The sequence below is a fragment of the Siphateles boraxobius genome, unplaced genomic scaffold (assembly GCF_051911475.1).
Source record: "Siphateles boraxobius isolate OS27281-9 unplaced genomic scaffold, OSU_SipBor_1 19, whole genome shotgun sequence".
Lineage (NCBI taxonomy): Eukaryota > Metazoa > Chordata > Actinopteri > Cypriniformes > Leuciscidae > Siphateles > Siphateles boraxobius.
This window is the reverse complement of record NW_027508799.1, coordinates 18,540,114-18,566,276: the sequence shown is the minus strand read 5'-3', so window position 1 is coordinate 18,566,276 and position 26,163 is coordinate 18,540,114. Positions and strand designations below refer to the sequence as shown.

Here is a 26,163-nt window from a genome sequence, read left to right as displayed (position 1 = left end):
AAGCAACACTTTTAATAAACATTTGCACTGTGGTCCAACAGAAAAGTTGTTCTCAAACGGCTTCAAAGAACATTGAGAACCCGGCAGAGCTTTTGAACTATGATTAATAGCGGCCTAAACAATCAATTACCCACAGATACCACAATTAAAAACACATTTTTCTTTTTCACAGCATTCTTACCTGGGCCCTCCGCCAATGACACCGTAAATGAACAGAAGAGAGAAAAATAAGGATTCGATTATGAAATGTACCATTTGGAAGGTAGAACTTATTCAAATGATCCTTGCCATTGTGTGCAGATGACAGTGTGCAAAACAGGGCTATTGACTGGAAAAGATGCAACATTGCAGTTGTGAATGAGCTGGATATTTTCCACAGGCTCTGAGGCTCAAGCAGATGTGCTACTGAACGCCGGATCTCATTGTTGCAGCCCACAAACACAAACCTCTAGAAGTCAGGCCTTTTTCATCTGAACATGAGCACCATAAGCGCCTGATGGGACGTTCATCTGTGACTCAGACACATGGACTGATAGAAGAGCCGCAGCGTGGAGAGAAACAGCTGTTATCCTGCTCTCAGCTCTCTACTAGTCACACATCAAGTAGCTTCCCAAAGGTCTAGTTACTTTTTCTGCCCTATTCTAATTTTTCAGATGTTCTGATGACAATGAACCAGGACAGTGAGTCACATTACGTAATTTATTGTGGGACAGAAGCTGCAGAGCAAATAGACAGTGAAACCTTGAGGAACAACACAGATAGCTCAACAACTCTAGTATGTCAGTGAACAGTACGAGCCGTAAGACCCTCGCTCAATTACGCCTTCAACAATGTCTGTGAGAAGAAAGCTGAAACAGAGGGATTCTGCTTGATTAACAGATACGCTGACGGGATTCATGCAGGGAAAAGTTTCTATACTGCAGCATATACTGTTAATTTGAAGCAGGAGAAAACCTTCACCGGCATCATTAAAAAAACAGTCTTTGAAAACACCAAAGCAGCCGAGAATCACTCTGAATAATCATACTGACATGAAGCCTTCAGCCAAACTGGCAGTCGTGTACTTACAGTAAAAGCCTGAATAATTGAGTTTAAATGTCCTTCTTTGACATTTAACAAGGAGGTTCAGACAAGGTGTGTCTGCTGGATCAGGTTTGTGACTGCAGGGCAAAGGTCATTGCTTTCTCAACTGAAAAACCACAAGATAGAAGTCCTGAAGCTGTATTGTTGTACAAGTTCGAATGTTAGATACCAGAATCAAACCTGCATCTCTGCAGAAGTATCACGGTCTAAAATCCCTTTAAAAAAGAAAGTATACTTCAAGATTGTTTGATTAAATTTAAGTAATATATATTTTGCAAGTATACTTTATGTAGTAATTAGTACTAGTAGTAGTTGTAAGTGAACTATTTCAATACTTTCTATTTTTTAAACATTTAATTAATAGCAATTAATATATTACTTGATCTATTAATCAGACAGACTCTTTATTAGTTGATTAAGCAGTAATCATTGATAAATGGTTTAGTTCTTCGTGAATCATACATTAAAGGGTTAGTTCACCCAAAAATGAAAATTCTGTCAGTATTTACTCACCCTCATGTTGTTCCAACCCCGTAAGACCTTCGTTCATCTTGGGAACACGAATTAAGATATTTTTGATTTTTGATACTCCTCCATAGGCTTCTTGAGGGATTGAACTTGCAGGCCCCGAAAAGTTATTACAGACATTGTTAAAATAGTCCAAGTGACTACAGTGTCTCAACCTTAAGTTTATCAAACGACGAGAATACTTTTTGTGCGCAAAAAAACAAAAATAACGACTTTATTTCAACTATTCATTTCCTTTTCTGTGGGCCTCAAGTCAGTTCACTAGTGTAAAAGCGTAAGCTCCTGTTGTTGTACGTCACACGCATCACCCACATGACCAGCGTTGGCCAATAGTGAGCCTATGTGTGACGTAGCTCTACGCAATCACACTACGTAAACTGACTAGAGGCCAACAGAGAAGGAAATGAATAGTTTAAATAAAGTCGTCATTTTTGTTTGTTTTTGCGCACAAAAAGTATTCTCGTTGCTTGATAAACTTAAGATTGAGCCACTGTAGTCACTTGGACTATTTTAACGATATCTTTAATAACTTTTCGAGGCCGGCAAGCTTCAATCCTTTTGAAGCCTATGGAGGAGTATGGAGGAGTGATCCAGCTCTCTGATTTCATCAAAAATATCTTAATTCGTGTTCCGAAGATGAACAAAGGTCTTACGGGGTTGGAACAACATGAGGGTGAGTAAATACTGACAGAATTTTCATTTTTGGGTGAACTATCTCTTTAACACAAGATTATCTGTGCATTAGTTAAGCATGAATTAATGCACAGTTCATTCGTATTGTAAAGTCTTACCAACGCCATGTTAAAATCACACTCTATTGGAAATGATCCATGGACATCAACTTTCTCATGCTCTTTACCTTTACCAAATCATTCACTTTTAAGGTTAAGTTTCAGTGAGGATCTGTGCTTAGAAAGCAGCTGCCTGTGTAGACAGTAGACAAGGTAGCTGCTCACTAGGTTTCAAAACCATCATCACACTGTTTATCCTGTTCAAATTTGGATCAAATTTGAATCTTAGTAAACCTGAACTAGAACTGGAAATTGCTCCAAATTACAAACAGAGAATTTTGAAACTCTCTGTTTTGAGTGACAAAATGTATTTATTTGTCACAATTCAGTGAGAGTGTAAAATCTCCAATTTCATGTTCAATTTCAATTTCTTTTATAAATGAGCAGAGAATAAAACACCAGCCAAAAGACATGAGTCAGATTCACCTCCACTGACAAGCCATTTATCCTCATATTTAATGTGTAACTCATATTTAATGTCTAAATGTGTTTTTAAAGCAACTGTGACGTATGAGAACTGAAGCCTCACTCTCCAAACATATTCATATCCAGAGGGCAGAATGTCACCTCTCCAATCTGTGGGAAAATAAGAAAACTCAACATCAGATGCATCGGCCTCTATTAGGCTTGTTTTATTGGCTGAATAACTGCATATGAAGGACTGTGGCAGTTTCATTTAATTCTGAGAAGCTGAAATGAGATAAGAAATTAACAGTGATTGAGCGTCTGTGACTTATAAGCCCCATCACTGGCAGCAGCAAATCTATTAACAATCCGCTGCTACAGTATATGACATTAAAATGAGGCCAGGAGAGTCCACAGGATAAACCTATACAATAGAAAACAGCATCTATCATCTACTAATCAATTCTTTACTGGCAGTCCGCGAGAGCGACGAGATTCAAATGTGATTTATCAGAAGCCGGCACTTTGTTCGTGTTATTAGTGCTTGCTCAGACAGATTTTTTAATGTATGACAGAACATGTGCTGCATGAGGACTGATCTAATACTTTCAAAATAAAGGAGCAAATCAATATGTCAGATAAGCACAAGCCCCGCCCACACTGATGCTCTGAGCTCAGTCAAAGTAATTTACAGTGGAAAATAATTAGCAGTGTGCTATTTAACTCTATATGAAAATGATGGCCATGATCCTGAAGCAGAGAAAAGGTTTGAATAGAAAATGGCTTCTTAATTAAAAACATAAAGATAAGCAGAAGCTCCAGAGAGCTGCGACACAACAGGGTGAAACAGCTTGCGGTGAATTCAATACGTGTGACGGCTAATCTCTGTCTTTTACTCTCTCTGTCTCTCCTCCTTTCACTTATTTATAAGCACACTTAATCACATATGCACACGCTTGTGTGTTTAAAGCTTAAAATTGGACTGACTGCATGCTTTCAATGTTAAATCTGACATCTTAAGTTAGCAACAACACACTGCCACAACAGTTCATAACTATTTTATGTTTGGACAATTAGTTTAATTCGTATGAATTCATACAATCTCATTTGTACATTTTTGTATGATCTGCTTATGCCCCAGTGACAGTTAGATTTAGGGTCAGGGATCATCCGTTTCTCCTACAAAACACATCGTACAAATTCATTCACAAAAAAAACACAGGGAAAAAAGCACACACGGTTTAAGCTTTACAGTGTGTTGTACGCATAGATAAATGTGAATTTAGTGGAAATGCCTACTGCAAGACAGTGGACATACTCAGACATGGGCAGTATTTCAATTAAATGTATTTTAAATACGTATTTAATTACTTAAGTGTATTTTGTCATTTGTATTTTGCAGGTGTGGAAAAATTAAAATGTATTTTGTTACAAAATATTTTGAGGGAGTGTATTTGGAGTATTTCAAATACTTAAATACTTAAGAAAAATCACCATAGTAAATGATTTTGCCATATTTTCGGTCTGATGTTGGCAATGGCAATGTCCAGGTTAGATGCACGAAGATGACGTGACACCCTGTAGACCGGGCTCCCTCCAAGAAGTGAATGAGTTTTGAACTCTTAAAAATGGCATTAAGGTAAAGTGTTTTGTGACAAATATACAGTCTACACACACACATATTGCACACTGAACGGCATTATAGAGAAAATAATTGTGCCTTATGAGACCAATGCACTGTGTTGTCATTCATAAAAGGACATCATAGGCCCTACCTATTATGAAACAGCGCGTCTGTCGTAACTCCACTGAAATCTCCATGCTAAGCAAGTAAAGTGTTCACAATATAACGTTCACCATCTGCAGTTTTTACACGTTTTTAAACGTATTACATGAGAAATATTGATATTAATTTTGTCTAAAATAATCATCAATCCTATTGTTTTTCAGTAATTGCGCACGCAGCGTGATTCTACTATTGAAAAGGCATACGCGGTCAGGGCAGTTAGAGTCTCGTGTGTAAAACAAAACCACACATATTATGATTAATATGATTAATCATATATATTATGATTAAAATGGAATTTTGATTTTGTGACGAAAATTCTCGGTCTGTTATTTTTACACAAAAATCGCTGCAAAAGATGCTTTCCAACAGGTTTTATCATAGTTTTTGTCCAACTCCATTGACTTGTATTGGATGTTCTGTGAGGTACGGTATTACTCCACTGACGGAAATGGGAATGGGGTTGTTTGTATTCTTTCTGTAGTTATGCAGTCGCGGTATCGTAGGCTAAGCTATCCAAACATTGGCAAAGGTGCATTATCACCACCAACTGGGCTGGAGTGTCTATTATTCAAGCTCTCAGCGGAAGAATGTCCGGTTTTGAGGCGTTTGGAAAAATAGGTCCACAGTTTTACAACGAATGGTAAAACACCTGTTGGAAAGCATATTTTGCAGCGATTTTTGTGTGAGCATATCAGTGAACACCCGAGGGGGGGGTGCTAACACAGAAACCGATAATTCTCGGGACAGCAGCATTTTTCCAAATTTCAATCTTAACCGTTCTATTTCATCAGAAACGATCTTAAAACAGGGCTTTAAGTGTAAAATACTGAACTTGTCCTTTAAGGCACGAGTAGAGTAACGGTGATAATATGGCTACGTAGCCTACATCAAACACGTTTTGCTATTAAGGGCAGCCTACCACACCATTGATGTGATCTTAGCTATACATGCCATTTACGTCAGAGGGAGCTATTTCAGGCCCTGTAGAGGTTTAGTGAAATGCCCATACTTTTTTATTTTGCTTCTTCGCCATTTTGAATTTACACTTTTCTCATATTTGTGTTATTGCTACTATTTGTGCTATTGACCATTCAGTAATAAAAAAAAGACTTTTTGTCTTTTCAAAATACTAATTACTTGTATTTTATTTAAATACATTTTTCACATCAGTATTTTGTATTTTATTTTGTTACATTTTATGAGCCAGTATTTGTATTTTGTAACAAAATAGTTTTTGATGTATTTGTGCCCACCTCTGGACATACTTCAGTTTTATCTGTAAACATCATCACTGGACAATATTATAGTTCCAGCCTCCACTGCTGCTTCTTTTCAATCATTCTTGATCATAAAACAGGGCTTTATGTGCAGAGAACAGCCGGATCTGGGTAACTCTCATGAATTCCAGCTCTAAAACGATCACATATGCACATTATTTCTGTTTCTGAAATAATATCATGATTTCATGCTCCCTGTGAGAGTGTTTTACTGTACAAGGTTCAGACTGAGTTCAGACAGAGCTGCATTATCTGTGCAGAAACAGAGATGGGGGGATTGTTTTCTTTTATTTCCTTCTCCCTAAAAATAAAACAAAAGAGAAAACAAACTAAAAGAAAAGAGGAAAGAACTGCAGACATGCTGTAGGCTATCATCTTTGAGCTAGACCACAATGCAGAGCTGCGATTCAGCAGCATATGAGGAAGACTATTCAAGAGATGAATCCAGAACAATACTGAGAACGCAGAACATCTCCAACACGCTCATCAATAATCCGCAATAACAAAAGGCACTAAAATCCAAGGTTCTCAGCAACATAAGAGCTGCAAACAAAGGCTGGTGAAAAATGATCATATGCGATGAATAATTCCAACGTTTCCTTTTCAATTCATGCCGATGATACCTTAGTGGGCTTAAAGTCCCTTGCTGCACATTATTTCAATGCCAAAAGAAAAAAAATCACATTTAACCCATTCTGCTTGTTTAATCTGCATCTAATAGTCTGCAATGATGCAAAGACACGAAAAATAGGTTATTTAACACAAGAAAGACTTGTGCATGTGCGATAACAGAGAGAGAGAGAGAGAGAGAGAGAGAGAGAGAGAGAGAGAGAGAGAGAGAGAGAGAGAGAGAGAGAGAGAGAGAGAGAGAGAGAGAGAGAGAGAGAGAGAGAGTAAGGAAATCTTTACTTTCACAATCCCAATGGAGGTGATGCGTAAAGCTCTTTTTATATGAATTGTGCATAAAATTCTCCAGATGTCCAATTACATCTGCTACTGTTCTCCCCTCTAACTCAACAACTGACCATCTAAACACTCTCTGTTACTCTCAGACTCCCGGAGTTTTTTTCTCCTGGAGTTTTTCTGCCTTCCTTTCTTTCTCTGTCTTCTGCAAGTGGATCAACGCCTTATTATTTTTATTTTATTTTTATCTGTAGGCCTAGCGTAAGAGACATCACTCAATTATGCTAATCCTTTATGTCATGATTAAAATACAATTTCTTGCCGTAGATGTAGAATTGTAAACCTAAATCGAATGACAAACAAGAAAAATTTATTAAAATTAATACATTAATCAGAATTTAGTGCATCATTTATCCGACGCACTCCGTCTGTTCGATGCGCATGCGCCTGCTCGCGCTCGTTTAGTAAAGTCTGTGAAGTTTGACGGAGATTCGCTTGCTGTCAGTGTCAGCAGGACAAGTCTAAATGCAAAATGGAAATACTCATGTGAATTTATAACATTTACAAACAAGGATATAAACAATAAATGTAAGTTATGCGCTCACTGCGTTGGGGAAAAAATGTCTCACGCATTAAACATGACACATATCTCTGCCAGAGCACCTGACTGGAGTAGCATCTGCCTGCAAAAACGGAGGCTGCATTTTCAGGACCCCACTTCTAGGACCGCATTTCTAGGACCCTCGGTTTTTAGTGACAACGCCACCTACCGAATTAGAGGACCAGCGAAGATGGATGACATTCAGAATGTGAGTATCAAATGCGAATAGATTTTTATTTGTTTAACTTTAAAAACAATTGTGATGCATTTCATTGGAAAGTTAACGTTGCCAACGTGCTGGTGATTTGCTGAACAGTCTTGAATGCATAGCCATCATTAGCCTAGCTGGAAAATGAATTGTTAGCACGTTCATTAAACGGAACTGTTGCATGATAAGCCTGTGTTGACTTATTTACAGCACAATAAACTATAGCATGTTCGTTAATTACTCACTGTTATTCCATTTTAATGCAGTTAAAATAATCTTAATGTTTTCACTGTCACGTGCTCACAGTCAGCCTGTTTAACGTTACCCACAATACATGTTATGTGTACATCTCTTCATTTTGACATGGTTTTATAAAGTTGGTTGTTGGATCTTTTAAATATGAAATTTAAAATTAGAGAGTAGAACATGTTCAACTAAATGTTCCTTATTTAATTCACTTCTCTTTCTCTCTCTTAGGAGTCAGTGATGATGTTGTCCATGTGTTTGTCCATCCATTGAAGTTCTGTCTATGTGGTTCACGTCATGATCAAATTTGTTTTTGTGTGTGTTCAAGTTCAGTTGTTATATATTATTTTGTAAAATATTTTGTGTGTTCAATTTCAGTTGTTATATATAATTTTGTAAAATATTTTGTGTGTTCAATTTCAGTTGTTATATATTATTTTGTAAAATATTTTGTGTGTTCAAGTTCAGCTGTTATATATTATTTTGTAAAATACACAATCTTAAATCTACCCCCAGAGTCATCCTTGTCTTCCCTCTGTACTTGAAAATGTGGTCCATCTAGTGACTGAAAAGACTATAACGTGATTCCTTGTTTATTTTACTTGAGTTATATAGTATGCTACTTAGACCCAATAATTTCTCAACATTCCTAGGAACCTGGTTTAATTGCAATAAAGAAAGTAGTATTTGGGTGTAATAAAACTTGAAAAAAAAAAACTCTAATGAAGTTAAAATTGGGTGGAAATACTGCCTTGGTGGCACTTTTTTCGGTCCTCCAAAACTAGGGTCCTGGAAATGCGTTCCTGGGACTGCGGTTCTCCGACTCGGTAGGTGGCGCTGTCACAAAAAACTAGCGTCCTAGAAATGCGGTCCTAGAAGTGGGGTCCTGAAAATGCAGCCTCCGGGACTGCAGAATGATAATATTGCCTGACAGGGCGAGCAAGCTATGCTAGGCTAACGTTATACGAGTTTGTTTATGCGCTTAATATATTAATCATTCTCATGTTTTGGGCAGCTTGGGTCGAGAACTTTCCCCACAGCTACTCACTTTGTGAGCTATTTTTAGGTGCATTTCATAGAAAGGTGCTATTAAGTAACGTTTACAATTAAACGAACTGAGCTGAGGTTTTCAGTGCACATTGACCAGACACGGTTAATCCGTAATGAAATTCGTTTTCGATCAATTTCCTTTATTGTTATCTCCTTAACTGAATTCCTGCTAGAACAGTTGCTGATGATACGCCTCAAACTACCATTATTAAGCCTCTATTTAATAAATAACAAACATTAGGCTACATTATTGTTACATACATTCAAGCATCTTTCGTTGAAAGAGAACATTATCGCAAACAAATACATAAAAGAAAAACAAAAGAATTACAAATAATTCATACCAATAAATTAGAGACCTAACAATCAAATATATAATCAAATATACATTGCAAGTAGTTTAGAGTTTTGAAGAATTCCTTCTTTCAGCTATAAGGATTAAAAAAATGCCACAAAACTTGGAGAAACTACATTTGTGTAAATTAAAATTACCTATGAAATTAAGTCACCATGAAATCAAAATTGCCATATCTTATATTTTATGGAATAGTGCAGTATTTATTATAAATGATTTATCCGTGCGTAATCATCATCATTATTATTATTTTTAATTTGAGGGCCCTTGTAATCTTTAATCAAAATAACGTATTCTCCCTCTTGCAGTGACATCTCTTCTCTAATAATGTGCTTTCCAATGTTTTCTTGTCCGAGAAAAGTCTTTCTACTCGGAAAGTCACAATAGGGAACTTCATGCACATCATGTCAGAAAAGTGACGCTGACAAACCAGGTGATCAGATTGGACTAAATCAGTCCATTGTGATTTATTATTAGCACATCTGATAGTATCAGTGAAAGAGCAGACATCAGCCCGTATTTAAATCTGCTTGTATATAAATCTGTTTTGTCTTCTTCCAGCAAGGTGAAGTTTAATTTTGACCGTAAAACAATGTGAAACCACAGTAAGTGTGTTTTACCTGATGGCAGATCTCGTGCACCACCACCATGGTGAGCTCCATCTGATAGGAGAAGGAGGAGACGTCAGGATCCAACAAGATCTTCTGCTCCACAAACACACTCAGGCCCCAGTTCTCCATGGCTGCATACGGATGCTTCGGCACCGCCAGGAGATCTGCACACAGTGACGAAGATCCAAGTTAATACATGTTAACAAGTAAGTGTTTTGAAATACAAGTTAACAAAAACTGTTGTGTACCCAAAGTAGCTCTAACAGCAGCTGGTTCATTCAAATTTACTGTAAATAATGACACATTACAAACCGTTATTATTTACAGTATAAATGGATCATAACAAATCCAGTAATAGTTATTTGTTACATAGCGTACATTTGTTTTCTTGAAACTAATAAATATACTAAAGTCTACACTATTCCATTATATTTTGTACTTAAATTACTAACCCTGTTGTACACTAACGATAATTGGAAAATGGATATTTGTTAATATTTGCTTCTTGGCGTTCAGCAAAAAGATAATGTCTAAATGATGTTGCATAGTCAATCATATTACTATGAATCCCGTAGCGTAGCCAGAAAAGCGTTTCTGGGTGTGCATAAGAAAAATTGGGTGTGCCACATTTATTGTAAAATTAATGTGCAAATAAACTCGGACCCGGCGTATCACTAACTTTACAGAATAGACTGGGCTGATGTGTAAAACTGGCTTGCCACATAAACATAATACTAGGCCTACAGTATATAAAATATAACTCAGGGCTCAACATTAAGGCTTTACATGTGCTTGTCCTTAGAACAAGTAAATCGGCCATTCTCTTGTCCAAGTACAAATCCAGAAATCGGTTTAAATGTATGCTTCATCTTTCATTTTAAATTCTTAGATTTGATCAATAAATTCAATTGAAATAATAAGACACTATGCTGTTACCAATAAAATTAATTAATTTACACTGAAAAATTACAACTGCATTAAATAATGTTATGAGATTGTTTTAAATATTTTTTGAAGATACAAATATGACATATTGGAAAGAATTATAGCCTACTTTTAAACATGAAACTAAACCACCAGTAGGGGGCGTCAGGTGTTCGTCTTAATGAGTGAGTTATTGAGTCATTTATTCAAATGATTCGTTCAAACGGCTAAATCGTTAAGGAATGAAGCAGTTGTTTAATAGGTCATTGAATCTTTGACTCAATCGATGCATTCAAAGCGCTGAATGAATCATTCAATGCAGTTACGTGTTCAGGTGAGCTGCGCTGTGGTTCTTGGGATGTTTGTTTGGAACTGTTTTCGCTGCTCAAATAGAACAGTCAATATTGTGTCTAAAATGTAAGTGACTTGATATTAATTACTTGTTTATTGAACTGTCATATGAAATCAGTGTCATATTTTCAGTCGTGATGGTATTCAGCACTAGTGGTCACGTGATGTTGCTTAACTGTATGTATCATATCATATGTTATAAATATAAAAAACTCCACATTCATTTTTTAACCGCTCTATGTTCATAAAGTTTCTTTGTGTGATCTGCGCTAATTTGTTTCCATTTGTCCTCATGAGGCTGCGCGAGACTCAACAGCACAACCGTATTACCAGTCAGCGGCTCTTCGGATTGGTTGGCAGTCCGAATGTCGGCAGATATTTTGTTAACATTATTTTGTTTAAATAATAATTTAAAAATTAAAATACATTTTAAACGTACACATATTTTAAGTAAACAACAATAGGCCAAGTTTAGGAAACGTTTTTATTAAAACTTTAAAAAATAATTCTGCATCTATTTTAGGTGTGCCAGCTGCCACTGTGGGTGGCACCGGCACACCCTGGCACACCCGTGGCTACGCCAGTGCGTAGAGGGCATAGTTTCATTCCAAAATGTATACATTTTATTAATTTACTGTAAGTTGACACTTAAAGATACACTTAAATGTACATGGGTTGGGCGGTATTTCGGTAATATCGTATACCGCGGGGTCTTAAAATAGCAACGGTATCAGTTTCAATACCGTCATTACCGGCACTTATATATAATATATAAATATAATTTATTCAATGCCTAAAAATGCTTATGTAGTTGTCATCAAGTGACAGTGTGGAGGAGAAAGAGAGAGAGAGAGAGAGAGAGAGAGAGAGAGAGAGAGAGAGAGAGAGAGAGAGAGAGAGAGAGAGAGAGAGAAGGGTAAATACTGACGAGGCAATTTGTAAATGTTGCAATAAAAAAGGTGACCACGAGAGATGGAAACCCCTCTAACCTAATGTCGCATCTCCGAAACAACCACCCACTCACTGCTGCGAGGATGCATTTTGCCCCGAGTTCATTAAATAAGCGCATTACTTTATATTTGTAAAAATATTATAATGTTATTTTTTTTACGTTGATAAAACTGAACAGCACTAGTAAGATGGGATGCATCGGGAGTCAGACATTGACCACTTAATTAAGTTAAATTTTGTAAAAGGCCTTTCTTTAAAGTGAATTTCGTTTTGTATAAATTGTATCTTAATTTTATTTTTTATTTTTTATCAACCAATAATAAATAAGAATCAAATATAGCAGACAACATAATCATGACATGATCGTGGGCTGGCGCGCCGCGGTCACTTGCATTGAAATCTCATCATAAATTAACCGAAACTCAGTGTATGTCTCACAGACATGACAGATATCTAAATAAAGCTTGAAATTTCATTAAACGAAACAATTCAAAACGAAAACAAATAGGCCACTCGCTGATTATTTAATCCATGATGTACATTTCTCTCTATGCGCGTTCATACGGAAATGGCGATCATCAAATTAAACGAAACTATTCCAAACGAAAAGAAATAGGTTAGCCTACTCTCTGATTATGTAATCCATGATGTGCATTTCTCTCTATCGTTCACTATGAAGATGGTGATTCGTCAATTTCTTTAAATGAAACAATTCAAAAGGAAAAGAAATATAGGCAGCATACTCTCTGATTAATCCATGATGTGCATTTCTCTCTATAGGCGCGTTCACTACGGAGATATCAATCGTCAATTTCTTTAAACGAAACAATTCAAAACGAAAAGAAAAAGGCTAGCCTATACCTTCTGATTATGTAATCTATGATCTGCATTTCTCTCTATATATGCGTTCACTAGGAGATGGCGATCGTCAACTTAATCTTTGCAGCACTGACAGAAAAGTTGTATTAATAAAAATCAATGGACGCGTGTCACCGGATTTACAAATGCACTTCTTGCTTGTTGATTTAATTTAAATTAATTAATAAAATGAATACAATTGTCATAATTGAAATAATTAAATTATTAATAATTGTCCAATTTTTGCTCATTTATAAATTGTATTTATATCTACCACCCCCTCAGCACCTGGGTTAAAAAATTATTTGGCGCCACCATATTATAACAGCCCACGTATTAAAAATAGTCTAGTCTAAATAGGGATACGGCTCATATAACATTTAATGCCGTCAGCCGGGATCAGACACAACGTGCACGGGTTGGCCTTGATATTTTTTTTTTTATTATTTTTTTTTTGCCCGATCTGGTATTCAGTTTCTGAACGGTGTAGGCACAAGCCAACAGTTTGGTGACGCTGTCTGAGCCTTATGTCATAATTTTTAATTAGTCACGGTAATACCGTATATCCCGGTAAAATAGGGAGCAGGTTTGACGGTATCAAAATTTGGATACCGCCCAAGCCTACATGTGAAGCTTGTTGTTAATTTGTAAATTGTTTTCAATAAAAACAGACAAATGCTCTTCTGTATTAGATAACTGCATCATAAACATAACATACATAAAGTGATGTGGATTAGACCTTAATCAAATGCGTTTATCATCTAATTTCTATAATCAAAGATCATTGAATTGTTAAGCCAAAACCAGACATGGCAAAGCAACAAGATACACAGCTCTATAATCAGATTTCTCCCCAAACACATTTAAAATAGCTCATTTACTCAAGTCAGTGTATCAGTGAAACAGCAGACAGAGAATCAGCTGTTTTAAACGCCTCCACCTCCATCAACCCGTCTCAGGAACGATTCATAAGCCAATGAGAAGCAGTTAAACCTCTGGGGCTGTTAAATCCACGTCTTATAATCAGCCACAGAGGAAGAGGAACTGTTGAAAGCTGTAACATGATTATCCGCCGGGCTAGTGTGTGTGTTTGCCTTATTTGCATGTTTCATGAATTCATCAGAAAGCAACTTGCAGAGTTTTGGAGGGAAGCTGCAATGTCATGGCAACTAAAGCATCTTCGGAGCTGTGGAATGAAAATAAAAAAAAGAATTTCGAAACGCTTCCCTGATAATGACGAGACCCCATTAGGACTGTACGTTCACACACGATTAATGTTTCACCTTTACAGAGATGATGATGGAGTGACGAGCTCATTCAAGAGGCAAAGAACAATGGAAACTGCAACGCAAAGGTGAGAGACTGAAAGAGCTGCTCTATTAAATGACTTCAGCAAGTAAATCAGAATCAGAGAGTGCAGGTTTAATTAGCCATTGTTAATGTGGTTTATGGATGAGAGACTTGATGCTCTTTTAATTGGGCTTTTATACAGTCTCATACAGCAATTACACGACTGATGCTTTTGAAGAGAAAGACAAAAGTACCATAATCAGAGATGTACTTCAACTCAACTTTCCGTCAGGACTTTCAAGATACAAAGACTTATCAATACCAGAAAACCCTGTCTAGACACCTCAAGGCCCAGAACTAGTAAGTAAATATGATAATCCTTCAGTATATCAAAGTACCTTAACAGTACTTTTAGTGAAAGAAACAAAGAGTGTTAAGAGACAAACATGCCATTTACTACAACTGTAACAAATAGTCATTATAACCAGGTATATGACCTTCTATAATACACACAGTTGTATATCTAACCAGTATCACAGGAGCAAGTGTGTTGTTTACTAAATATACAATAATATTAAAAAAATAGCAAGTGTGAAACTTAATTTTGCTACATTATTTAAAAAAAATTAATGTTTGTTTATTATATTAACAAAAAAAATTATTAACAGCAGCAGAATATTGCACATCTCACAGTCACACACAAAGCAGTGCCGTTCCTGAATGAATCAGCGTTGTAAACTAATCAGTTGAGCGAATGATTCAATGACTCACTCATAATGGCAGTCACTTTATTAGTTACTGAATTAATCAGTGTTTTAAATGAATCAGTTGTGTAAATGATTCATTGACTCACTCAAAATGGCAGTCAATAGGCTTGTTTGACTTGAAGCGGCGCTGCACAGACCGATCGTTGTATGACATCACAGTACCGCGAGAACGATTAGAGAGCTGACGGCTCCGTATGCTTTTGAATCGTTCTCGCTGTGCTTTGATGTCATACACTGATCGGTCTGTGCAGCGCCGCGCAGAACTTGAATAATGAAGCAAAATTAAGTTTCACACTTGCTGATTTTTTTGCTTTTATATTATTGTATATTTATTAAACAACATACTTGCTTCTGTGATACTGAATGTATAAGTGTTTTAAATGAATCAGTTGAGCGAATGATTCAGTGACTCACTCATAATGGAAGTCACTTTATTCATTCCTGTCTGAATCAGTGTTTATGAACAAATTGGTTGAGTAAATCACATTTAGATTTAGATTTATTCATTCAGCAGATGCTTTTATCCAAAGTGACTTAACATTGAGGAATATAAGAGATTAATCTTAAGGAGGAACTTAAATTTGAAATATAATACCACAATATTTACACCTGATACCATCATTGTACTCCAGTATCGTTTATTTATTTATCTTTTCTTTCTTTCACTGCTGTACCTGTAAGTCATTATAAGCAGGTGTATGACCTTTAGTTTATATATAAAGCTCTACACAGTTCCTGTGTTGGATAGAACAGGTTATTTTTGGCAGAGTGCTGTAACATTTTACAAAACTCATGATGATGATGCAAAGTCGGAGAAATTCTATCTCTCCCTGTCATTCACTGTCTCACTATTAAAAAAGGCTGAAGGAATCTGTGAGGGGAAGATGAAGAGGTGGGTCTTTGTAGACCGGGGCACAGTGAATGGCGGGAGACAGAAACAAGAGCATCTGTAAAAACAGCAAGATCAAAATAAACAAACAGCTTGTGTTTTTCATAGAGCAGAACCTCCACTAGCTCCACTAAAGCAATTATTCATCACGTTCCTCACACCTCAGTCTGTTTCACACACAAACACACACAGCCTGAGGTCTAGTTCTGAACATTCAGGTCTATCTGTGAGTCTGTATTAATACCTGCGCTGCTCTTTGAGGCTGTTTTAGGGCGAACACAGGAAATGAGGCAGATTGAGGATATGAACGTGAGGTTTTGCTCTCAGCAGGGTTCCGTCTGTCAGCGCGCACCTGCTCTCATTCAGTACAGGAATACGTACCGTTCACTTCATAAAGATCAGCTAGACACATGTCTGTTTATAGAGTGGCAGAATAGAAAATAATAAATGCAACTCTACATTTTGCTATTCAACGTGCGTTTCTTTTTCTGTGTTTAAATCACAGCAACATTTTTTTGTTTGATACAGTATAAAAATATGAAGATATTGTTATAAAGGCATAAATATTATGAAAACAAAACTAAATATATAGTTCCATAATGAGTCCCTAGTGGTTTCTGTCTGCTATCTATCTATCTATCTATCTATCTATCTATCTATCTATCTATCTATCTATCTATCTATCTATCTATCTATCTATCTATCTATCTATCTATCTATCTATCTATCTATCTATCTATACATCCATCCATCCATCTAGTGTGTGCTTAAAGTAATATATATATAAGCTGCTGGTAAGTCACCATCATGGGAAAGAGGAATGCTGGTGGGCCAGCTATACCAGCTTAGTTTTGCTTGTGAACAGCATGACAACCTAGACCAACTCTGCATTTTTCAGAAGGATCGAGTTTATTTAGATCAATAAATAGGAGGCATTTTTGTTTCCTAGTTGAAGTGGAGAAATTACACCTTGTTAACAAATATCACTTGAATCTAGAGCGCAACTCTCTCCCCGGGCAGAGACATTGCCATACTGTAGTTATTGTATACATCGCCTGAGGTTATTATGACTCCATTAATAATTCCACAATTACACTGTATTTGTCTCTGAGGAATCCGAGCTCTGAGAGGAAGAAACGCTGAATCCCTAACCACAGAAAAGACTTAATAAAGTTTCTTCATTAGATTACTACACTTAATGACCATCAAGGCGTCTGTGTTTGAAGTAGTTGTACATGAACATGAGCAGCACTATTTATTTTCTTGATGCTAGTTCTATGAGGGGTTGAGAGGGCTTTTCATTAGCAACCTGCTTATTCATCATGAAAACACTGGAAATATACTGAGAAATGGAAACACATGAGCATGTTTACTGTTTACCCTGATTTACTTAATCTAAACCAGCTGCTGCGGTACATATTATGTTCGGTGAGGATCATGATTGTCAGGCATCATAATGCTAACTTCACTTCATGGTAGCTTGGATTCACTGCACTATATAGCCATACAATCATTATTAAATATTGAAAACCTTTGTATCATTAGAAACATCTAAGACTCTTAGAATCTGACTTGTTTTGGAATATACATTTCATACCAGCAGTCATGGCAGACAGAATAGCATCATTCACTCTTTATTAAAGCAGCTCCAAAGTTCTCAATATCCCAGAAACAGCATTAGAACACATGCAATCCAGCATTAGCATGGTCAACGCTTTAGGCTATAAACACATCAGCTGTTAATGCTATAAGCGCTGTCTTGTTTCTTCTGTTTTACAACTCAGATAAGAGTTAAACTGGCCTGTCTGCAGTGCTGGGCTCTTTTAGTGTGAGTCTGTTTAGCATGTTGAACTGTGATGAATTGATGAAGGTCTGTTCACTTTCACACACTCTATCGTCATATATGTCTAGTTTCACCTTCAACAGCATTGCAGGATTACAGTATTGACAGAACATTCATCAATGGATTAAACCGATTAGGAAATAGATCTACATGAAAGAACCCTATGCTGAGTGTATAAAGTGTTTCTTTGCTATTTGACATTTTGATATTTCAATCATGTAGCACAATTCCCACAGATCTTTCCTTTGCTTTTCAAGATCTTTCTGCGTGTCACATTTTTATAAATCTTAGTTTCTCTCAATTTGGGTGGTTTTTCTGGGCGAGTCAGATTGAAGAGTCTTACTATCAATGATCTTGTTTTACCACAAGTATTTTTGATTTAATATATTTAACATATTGTTCCCTCTTACAAGATGAAGACACTTTCACCTCTTTAGTTCAGCTCTTATAGTCGAGTGTTCATCTTTACTGAAGTGTTGTGGGTTTGAGAGTCTCTATAATGACGGATCTGATTTCAGATTAGAGTCTCACAAACAATTTTTGTTTTCAATTCTTCTTTTTTTTGCATACTGCATTAAAACAACAACAGAGTGAGTAAATGATGACTTAATTTTAATTTTAGGGTAAACTATCCCTTTAACATCATAGTTAAAGTTTACTGATTAGATTTTTTGTAACTTTTACTTTTTTGCTTTTTGACAAATATTTTTAATTCAGTGTCTGAATTGTAATTTCATTAAGAGTTAATTAAAATGCATACAATGTTTCAAAGTACTCATATTAATTAACTTTCCATTACTGTATGTGTGATAGCAGAGTTACTTTATGTTGCTCTGGATTTGCAGAGTAGATGGGTATTATTTGTTTTTTCCTTACCTTTTTGTTTTATATGTTAATAGATTTTTTAATTCAGACATTGTATACAAGTGGCTAGCACTGTCGCCTAATAACAAGAAGGTCCCTTTCAGAGTCCAGGCTGAGTCAGGAGTTAGAACAGGTTGAGAGTGTTTCATCAGCAGCTGATCAAAGGGACTTTCATGTTGAGATTTTCCAGTGGTTTCTACTGAGGTAAATCATAAAGGCTTGATCTGAAATGTTTCCAGACCTTAAAGTCTCCCACCTGGCATTTAAATTTCAGAATGATTTTTTTTAGATGCTTCTGCATGTGGAGCCTCAGTTTGCAGTTTGTAGTAATTGGTGCCATTTTGTTGGCTAATTGGGCCACAAATTTCAGTTCAGTACGAAGCTGTTTGACTCTATCACGCTGTTGAATAAATTGCAACATACCTAAATTTACTGTTTTTATTTCAGACCGATAATATTTCTGCTTTTCTCATATTGAAGACACGCTGTGTGTTCATGATGAGGTTTAGGTGGATTTGTTGTGTTGATTTGTGCTCCTTTTGTGCTTCCTACATTCACCTGGACTCCATATTCCTCACATATTCTTCTTTTAATATTTTGCAGTCTCACTCTTCCTGTTCTTACTTCCTGGACCTGGATCTGCACCTGAACAGCACTGAATTTCAACTCCCAATGCAGCATAGAGAAGTCAATACGGGGTCACGACTCCTGATTGTCAGTTTCTTAGTTGTCAAAGACACACTCAAACCAACAAAAATGATCTTTTATTTATTTATTTTTTATTAGTGAACAGCAGAATGTCGACCCTCATTCTCCACCGAGCTTTATTAAGCTCAGAAGCACATGAAGCTGAATATGAGGAGAGAGGGAAGCATTTGGGTGTGTGTGTGTGTGTGTGTGTGTGTGTGTGTGTGTGTGTGTGTGTGTGTGTGTGTGTGTGTGTGTGTGTGTGTGTGTGTGTGTGTGTGTGTGTGTGTGTGTGTGTGGTCATGGTAAAGTGGATAGACTCGTTCTCGGTCCACAGCACCCCTGACGCCCTGCGGTCTGCTCTCACATCTGAGCTCTTAACACAGGCAGCGGGGCAGAAGAGAGCGGCCCTTCATGGATCTGCAGTGGTGCCTGAGGAGGAAAGCCTCCAGAGATGGTCAAACAGATGCTCTCAGCTCGTCTCATTATCACACAGTTCACTCCACCTCTCATCTCACACATTCACCTCCGTTATCTCAAACTATCAGAACTGCATCTGAACATTTGCTCCCCCCAACAAGACGGCTGTGTCAATAACCGCGTTTCCATTACCCTTCAAATTGCGTAAATTGAAATTGCGAATTGAAAATACGCCCAATGGAAACATGTCAATTACGCAAAAACTCCCATTTATCGCAAAAAGGTTTTTACGCTCGTATGAGGTGTTTTTTTCAGGCAATTCGAAAAATAAATATTTCGCAAAACTGCAATAGAAACAGTTTTTGCGCATTTTACAGGTCACCAGACATAGAAGACGCGGTATGTTTGGACAGAATACAAGACAGAGTTCTTGCCATGTATCTGAACAAGATGTCCATGACCTCTGGCAGAAAATTAGGCCCACAGCATAAAATATAGAGCAGAGTATTTCATTTTACACATGGGGTATTTTTTTATCCCTTTATGAACCAAACCCATATTAAGTGTTTGCTGCCAAAAAGCTCTTTTTTTTGTTTGTTTCATCTGTCCATAGAACGTCTGAAAAGTAACTGACGCTAATGGAACTTCAAACGGGATGGGTTCTATGGTCAGATGAAACAAAACAAAAAAAGCTTTTTGGGCAGCAAACACTTGAGATGGGTTTGGTGCACACAGGGATAAAAAAGTACCCCATGTGTAAAATGAAATACTCTGCTGTATATTTTATGCTGTGGGCCTAATTTTCTGCCAGAGCTCCTGGACATCTTGTTCAGGTACATGGCATCGTGGATTCGATCAAATACCAACAGATAAAAAATTACAACCTCTGCTAGAAATCTTATAATGGGCCATGTTTGGATCTTCCAACAGGACAGTGATTCAAAAACAAACATCAAAATCAAAACAAAAATGGGTCACTGAGCGCCAAGCATCTGCAATGGCCATCCCAGTTCCTAGACCTCAACCCTATAGAAAATGAGTGGGCTGAGCTGAAGAGAAGCGGTGCCAACATGGATCTTGGAATCTGAAGGATCTGGAGATATTCTGTATGGAGGAATGGTCTCTGATCTCTTGTCAGTTGTTCTCCAAACTCATCAGGCATTATAGGAGAAGACTCAGAGCTGTTATCTTGGAAAAAGGAGGTTGCAAAAAGTGTTTAATAAAAGGGGGCAAATAATTGTTCCCAACGTGTTTTGAAGAAAAACATTTATTTCATAATGTGATTCCCCCAACCCTCCCCCTTTCAATTATTTTACTTCAATGTTCAATGAAAGGTTAGATTTTTGCTTTTTTAATTTTTTTTAAATATCAAAAGGATTAACAATGCAGATGTTTTTTTGTTTTTTTACAGCCATCTTTGATCATATTTACCAAGGGGGCAAATCATTCTAACCAGCACTGTATGTTTAAAAACTCTCCTCTCTGTTTTTGCATCCACGTCTTTTTTTTAAATATTGCCTGCACATAAATATGCTGGGTTCCACGGCAGATTACACAATAAATAAACGCGTAGTCCCTTACTTTAATGTCCTCCGTGTTTACTTCCATATGACAGCATGCTGCGTAATGTCTTTCTATCGTTCTTTTGCACATGCGGGTCAGTCCAGGACCACGATCTATTCACACTAGAATCTGTTATTGGCCGCATTTAAAACAAGTAACGTCCTGTCCATTATGCCGGGTTCAGACTAAACGATATCAGCCCGATTCTGGCACAATCCTTTTGACGTAGGGTGTCGTGCTGGTTTGTAAACGACAACGTTACGCAAGAATTGAACGTTTCATCTTGTGTAGTGTGTCATAGTGTGCGACAACTGATACAGAGTCTGCGGCGCTTCACGACAAAGACTAGGAGTTGAAAAAAATTTCGGCCCTTCACTACAAGTTCCATCATCTGTGACATTGACCAATAGGAGCACAAAAGCTCTTACGTACACTGCTTACAAACATGTCGAAACGAAAGAGAGATAGTATTGGTGCTGCTAGGTGGAAATATACAATGGCGGAAAGATTCGTGCTATAGCAGCTACTCCTGCCTTTATGATGTTTCCTCGAGGGACTAAAAAGATAAATGCTGGCGAACGATAGCAGAGGCACTTCTAGCAGAGGTGAATCACAGTAACATGAGTACCCGTTGAGCACTGGAATTATCATTAAGCTAACACAATGCTTCAGTAGTCTGTTTACGCTATTGTTTCCGGCAGACATCTGCTAGTTCCTCCTTCTCTATGAAATCACGCACTTTGGTAAAGACAGCATATTAGAGTCGGGGAGTAATGCGTAGTCATAGTCATGTAGTCATGTTTCTTGTCCACGACATGAAAATAATTTAGGAGTCAAACCCTCATAATCAGACACAGTGACTAAGGTAACAGACAAAAATAAAGTGTAGTCTTAACCCGGTATTAGCGTTCCTCACACTAACACATTCCCGGTCTCTGTCTTCTCTCAGTGCATCAAACCCACAGCGTTCCCGTTCTTAACCCGGTAACACAATCGATCGCACTTTCAGCCAGTGTGAGCCACTATGAGCACTATTTCGGCTCCAGCTGGAGCGTCCCGCTAGTATCAGCTCTCTCTAATGATGTCTGCGGCCCATTCTGCTCTTCCACAAATCACAGCTGCTGAAATGGAGAGAAGTCTTTAGAGGCGAGAGGCAATAACTGTGAGAAGTGGTCAAATTCAGGTGCTCACTACAAATCAGAGCGGCACCCAAGCACAACGGATGGACACAAACATTTTTTTCTTCTCGACTCCCGAGAGAGAGTTCAGGACCGGAGTGACGGGTCGGGAGGAATTATTATAGCACAGATCAGTGAGCTTTAGACATTGTCCTGAAACACTCCAGCAGTTTTCTGCCTTCCGTTTGCTATTCGTCTTTATCAGTAATTGGAAGAGGAGGAAAGGTGAAGCTGCTTGTTATTGGACTTTTTGTCTCTCTGCTGACGTCAGGATGGAAAGTGTACGAGCGACAGGAATAGAAAAATATTCAAAACCGTGAACTTGCACTTTAATATGTGTGACTGTGAAATTATCAGCAGAGACTGCTGGGAAGACACAGCATATGTAGCAAAGCGCCGAGGGATTGTTGAACAGAAAGTAAAAGAGTTGAGTGACTCTCAGTTCTAGTAACTATTAAACTGCATCGTCAGGCGCTTCCACAGCAGCGTGTTCAGAAAACACACAACGTGCCTCAGGAAATGTATTGTAGGGATAATTAATAGTTGCTTTCCTTTTGGTACTTCCTGAAAAAGTCCATGAAAACAATGTTTTTGAAGCAACATATTGTTTTTTCGGCTGCTTCATTTTTCCCTTCCTCAGGGCACAGCATGTTCCTTTCTTCTTTTATTCCTGCCAAACTTGATCTTGAACCTAATTAACCCCAAAACATTACCACATAAAAATAAATTTAGCAAGAGTAGAGGAGAACAAGCGAGCATTGCTCTGAACATTCATTAAAAGTAGAATAACCCAATAAGTGTTTTGACCACCACTAAACACAATAAATCTAGTTTTTCAAGAAATTATATAATTTTCAAGAAAAATTAGTGATATTTGCCTGAGTTAAATTTGCTGCTATGATGCTAATGATGCTATGATAGAGTTACTAAAGTTTTCTGAGTGGCTGCCAGGGTAACCTTGGTGTTTGCTAGCAGTTTACTATGCATTTGCTAAAGTGTTTTGAGAATTTGTTAGCATATTTCTATGCAGTAGCGTAGCAAAAACACTATTAAACCCTGTAACACTCTCATGTTTGTTTTGAAGGTGAAAGGATGTTTCCGGGGATTTTAAAACCCTACATTTTGGCACTCGGCCACAACAACACATACTGTACACCTAATTTGCACTCAGTGGGTAACTAGTGCCTCCCTTTAAAGTTTCCACCCTATCCTCACTGTTGACCTTTGGCTAAATGTCAGTGTTGATATTAGAGGAAACAACATACAACAACAACTACAGTAGCATATACTATGGCTTGTTTATTCCAGAGAAACCAGGTCAGATTTGTTTCTGGAAATTATTGGTGATTCAACTTCACATTTAATCCTGCTGAAAGTCAAGTGAGATGTTGGATGTAACCTGCAGAGTGTGAGTGTGTCAATGGCCATTAAGTCTAATGTCTGCCGGTGTTCTCCACTTAAGAGCAGGTCTGAGATCAGATCCATCATTATAGAGACTCTCATACCTAAACAACACTTCAGTAAAGATGAACACTCGACTATAAGAGCTGAACTAAAGAGGTGAAAGTGTCTTCATCTTGTAAGAGTGAACAATATGTTAAATATATTAAATCAAAAATACTTGTGGTAAAACAAGATCATTGTTAGTAACCTGCTCATGGATTAAGATTTTGCTTATATATCAGCCCGTGAAACATTAGCCCCTTTCACACAGCATTCCCGGTAAATTACCATAAAATGACCAGAATGACTTTACGGGTAAATACACAAATATGTCGTTCACACAAGCAATGGCATTCTGTCTTTTTACTTGTAGGAGACTTTTCACACATCAGCACCAAAATACCGGTAAATTCTGTGATGTCAGTCATTGGGAATTGTCTTTAAATGCTGCGCTTTTGTCTTTATTCACCCACATAAGGAAAAACACTTTAGTTTCACTATTTGTTCAATTTGAGAAAATTTTCTGACGTCTGAGTGACAGGCATAAGGGGATGCAAACAGAACGTGCCACACGACGTGCATAATAGTATCCAACTGCAGAACCGCAGCACTGATGAATGAAAAAGAAGCCAGGGTCTCGAGCGCGACACGGTCAAAGATGTCCATCTACCACATATTTACATAGAAAAACTATTGAAAAGCATTGGAGCTTACTGTTAACAGCGCGGAGTAATCACGTCATCTCCATAAGAACTTTATGATTGGCACAAAGAAGCTTCGGAAACTTGTACGTGCTCATATCGGTAATCTTCATTCTTTGTTCACACACAGCATTATACCGGTAATTTATTGGTAATGTTAACAACTTCCTTTACTGGTTAATTGTTAGAACTAATTTATCTGTGTTTTTGAAAAGGTCCTGTTCACACATGATCTCTTACCGGTAATTTACCATTAAAGACTGTTTGTTTGAAATGGGCTATTAAAAGGGCAATATCTGCACTTTTGTAGCATTTTGTTTTCCCTGAAGTCTATGAAGTCCTAGTGATGTAATTTAATAAATTGTATTAAATTGTAAGATTATTTTTTTTCCTCTCTAAACCTTAGAAATAAACAACATATTCTTACTACTGTACCTTTATGAATTATGATGTTAATGACCTGGGTTATGATTGACTAGACTCCACGTACCACCATAATTTACTTTTATTAGAGCAAATACAGTGTAGGTGTAGATATGTAAATGTGGACAGTCATGGGCTAATGAGTTCATGATTGTGATGCCATAACGATGATCATAAAAATTGATTTCAGTTTCAATAAATGATCCTGATGAACTCATATTTTATAACAGAAGGAATGTGTCTTTATATATATATTATTATTATTATTATTATTATTATTATTATTATTATTATCATAATTTTTTTACAGCATGATGCCTTTTTTCAGTTGTCAAATTTTTTCAGAATGTCAGAATCTACCAGTGGAAATTGTCACTGTATCTGAAGTGTCTCAGAGATGCTGAAATCTTCACTTTGTTTTGATTTTGTACATTTGGAAGCAGATTCAATACATTCGTGTGTGTGTGTGTGTGTGTGTGTGTGTGTTTGTGTGTGTGTGTGTGTGTGTGTGTGTGTGTGTGTGTTGTGTGTGTGTGTGTGTGTGTGTGTGTGTGTGTGTGTGTGTGTGTGTGTGTGTGTGTGTGTGTGTGTGTGTGTGTGTGTGTGTGTGTGTGTGTGTGTGTGTGTGTGTGTGTGTGTGTTGACATCATGACTTCAGAGACCCTCCTCTCTCCTCAACAAAGTTTTCCTCCCTTTCCTGAGACTGTTTGATCATGAACATTAACTGTCACTTTTTCAAGTCAAAGAAAAAAAAGAATGAGAAACATAACTCTTTTCTCTCTCTCTGAAATAGAAAATATACAAGTTTAGGGAAATTCTCAGTTGCTCTGTTTGTGTTATATTTCTTACATGAGTTGTTGTTTTTTACATTTCTTCATTAAATTCAGTCACGCTGCCAAATGAACTAGCGAGTGTTGATCTGTTTGTCTTCAGATCTACAATCTCATGGGAAGTTTTGACGTGACCTCAGCCAGTCGAAAGCTATCATTTTCCAGACCGGTCGGTCATTGGGCTCTGGTTTGAATGGATAGAAAATAGAATGAATAGAAAAATGCAGCACTGAAATGCTTTTCCTAACACATTCAGCACTGAGAGCAGAAAGTGAAAGAGAAACGTGACTTTACTAAACTGCATTTGAATGTAAACTCTGCCGCATCCTGATCT

The 26,163-nt window shown here is 37.2% G+C and overlaps 1 protein-coding gene and 1 long non-coding RNA gene across 2 annotated transcripts in view; one reads left to right on the top strand and one right to left on the bottom strand.

The window, feature by feature from the left end:
• The window catches only part of LOC143741709 (thyrotropin-releasing hormone-degrading ectoenzyme-like), a 139,465-nt gene that overhangs the window by 68,692 nt on the left and 44,610 nt on the right, over positions 1 to 26,163 (bottom strand). The window contains exon 4 of the mRNA XM_077234036.1: positions 9,857 to 10,011. Coding sequence (XP_077090151.1) covers positions 9,857 to 10,011 — 155 coding nt within the window. The remainder of the gene's footprint in view (positions 1 to 9,856; positions 10,012 to 26,163) is intronic.
• LOC143741725 (uncharacterized) lies at positions 9,924 to 14,547 on the top strand. The gene is made up of 3 exons (XR_013205208.1): positions 9,924 to 10,053; positions 14,223 to 14,285; positions 14,424 to 14,547. It is a non-coding gene; the product is annotated as an uncharacterized LOC143741725 (long non-coding RNA).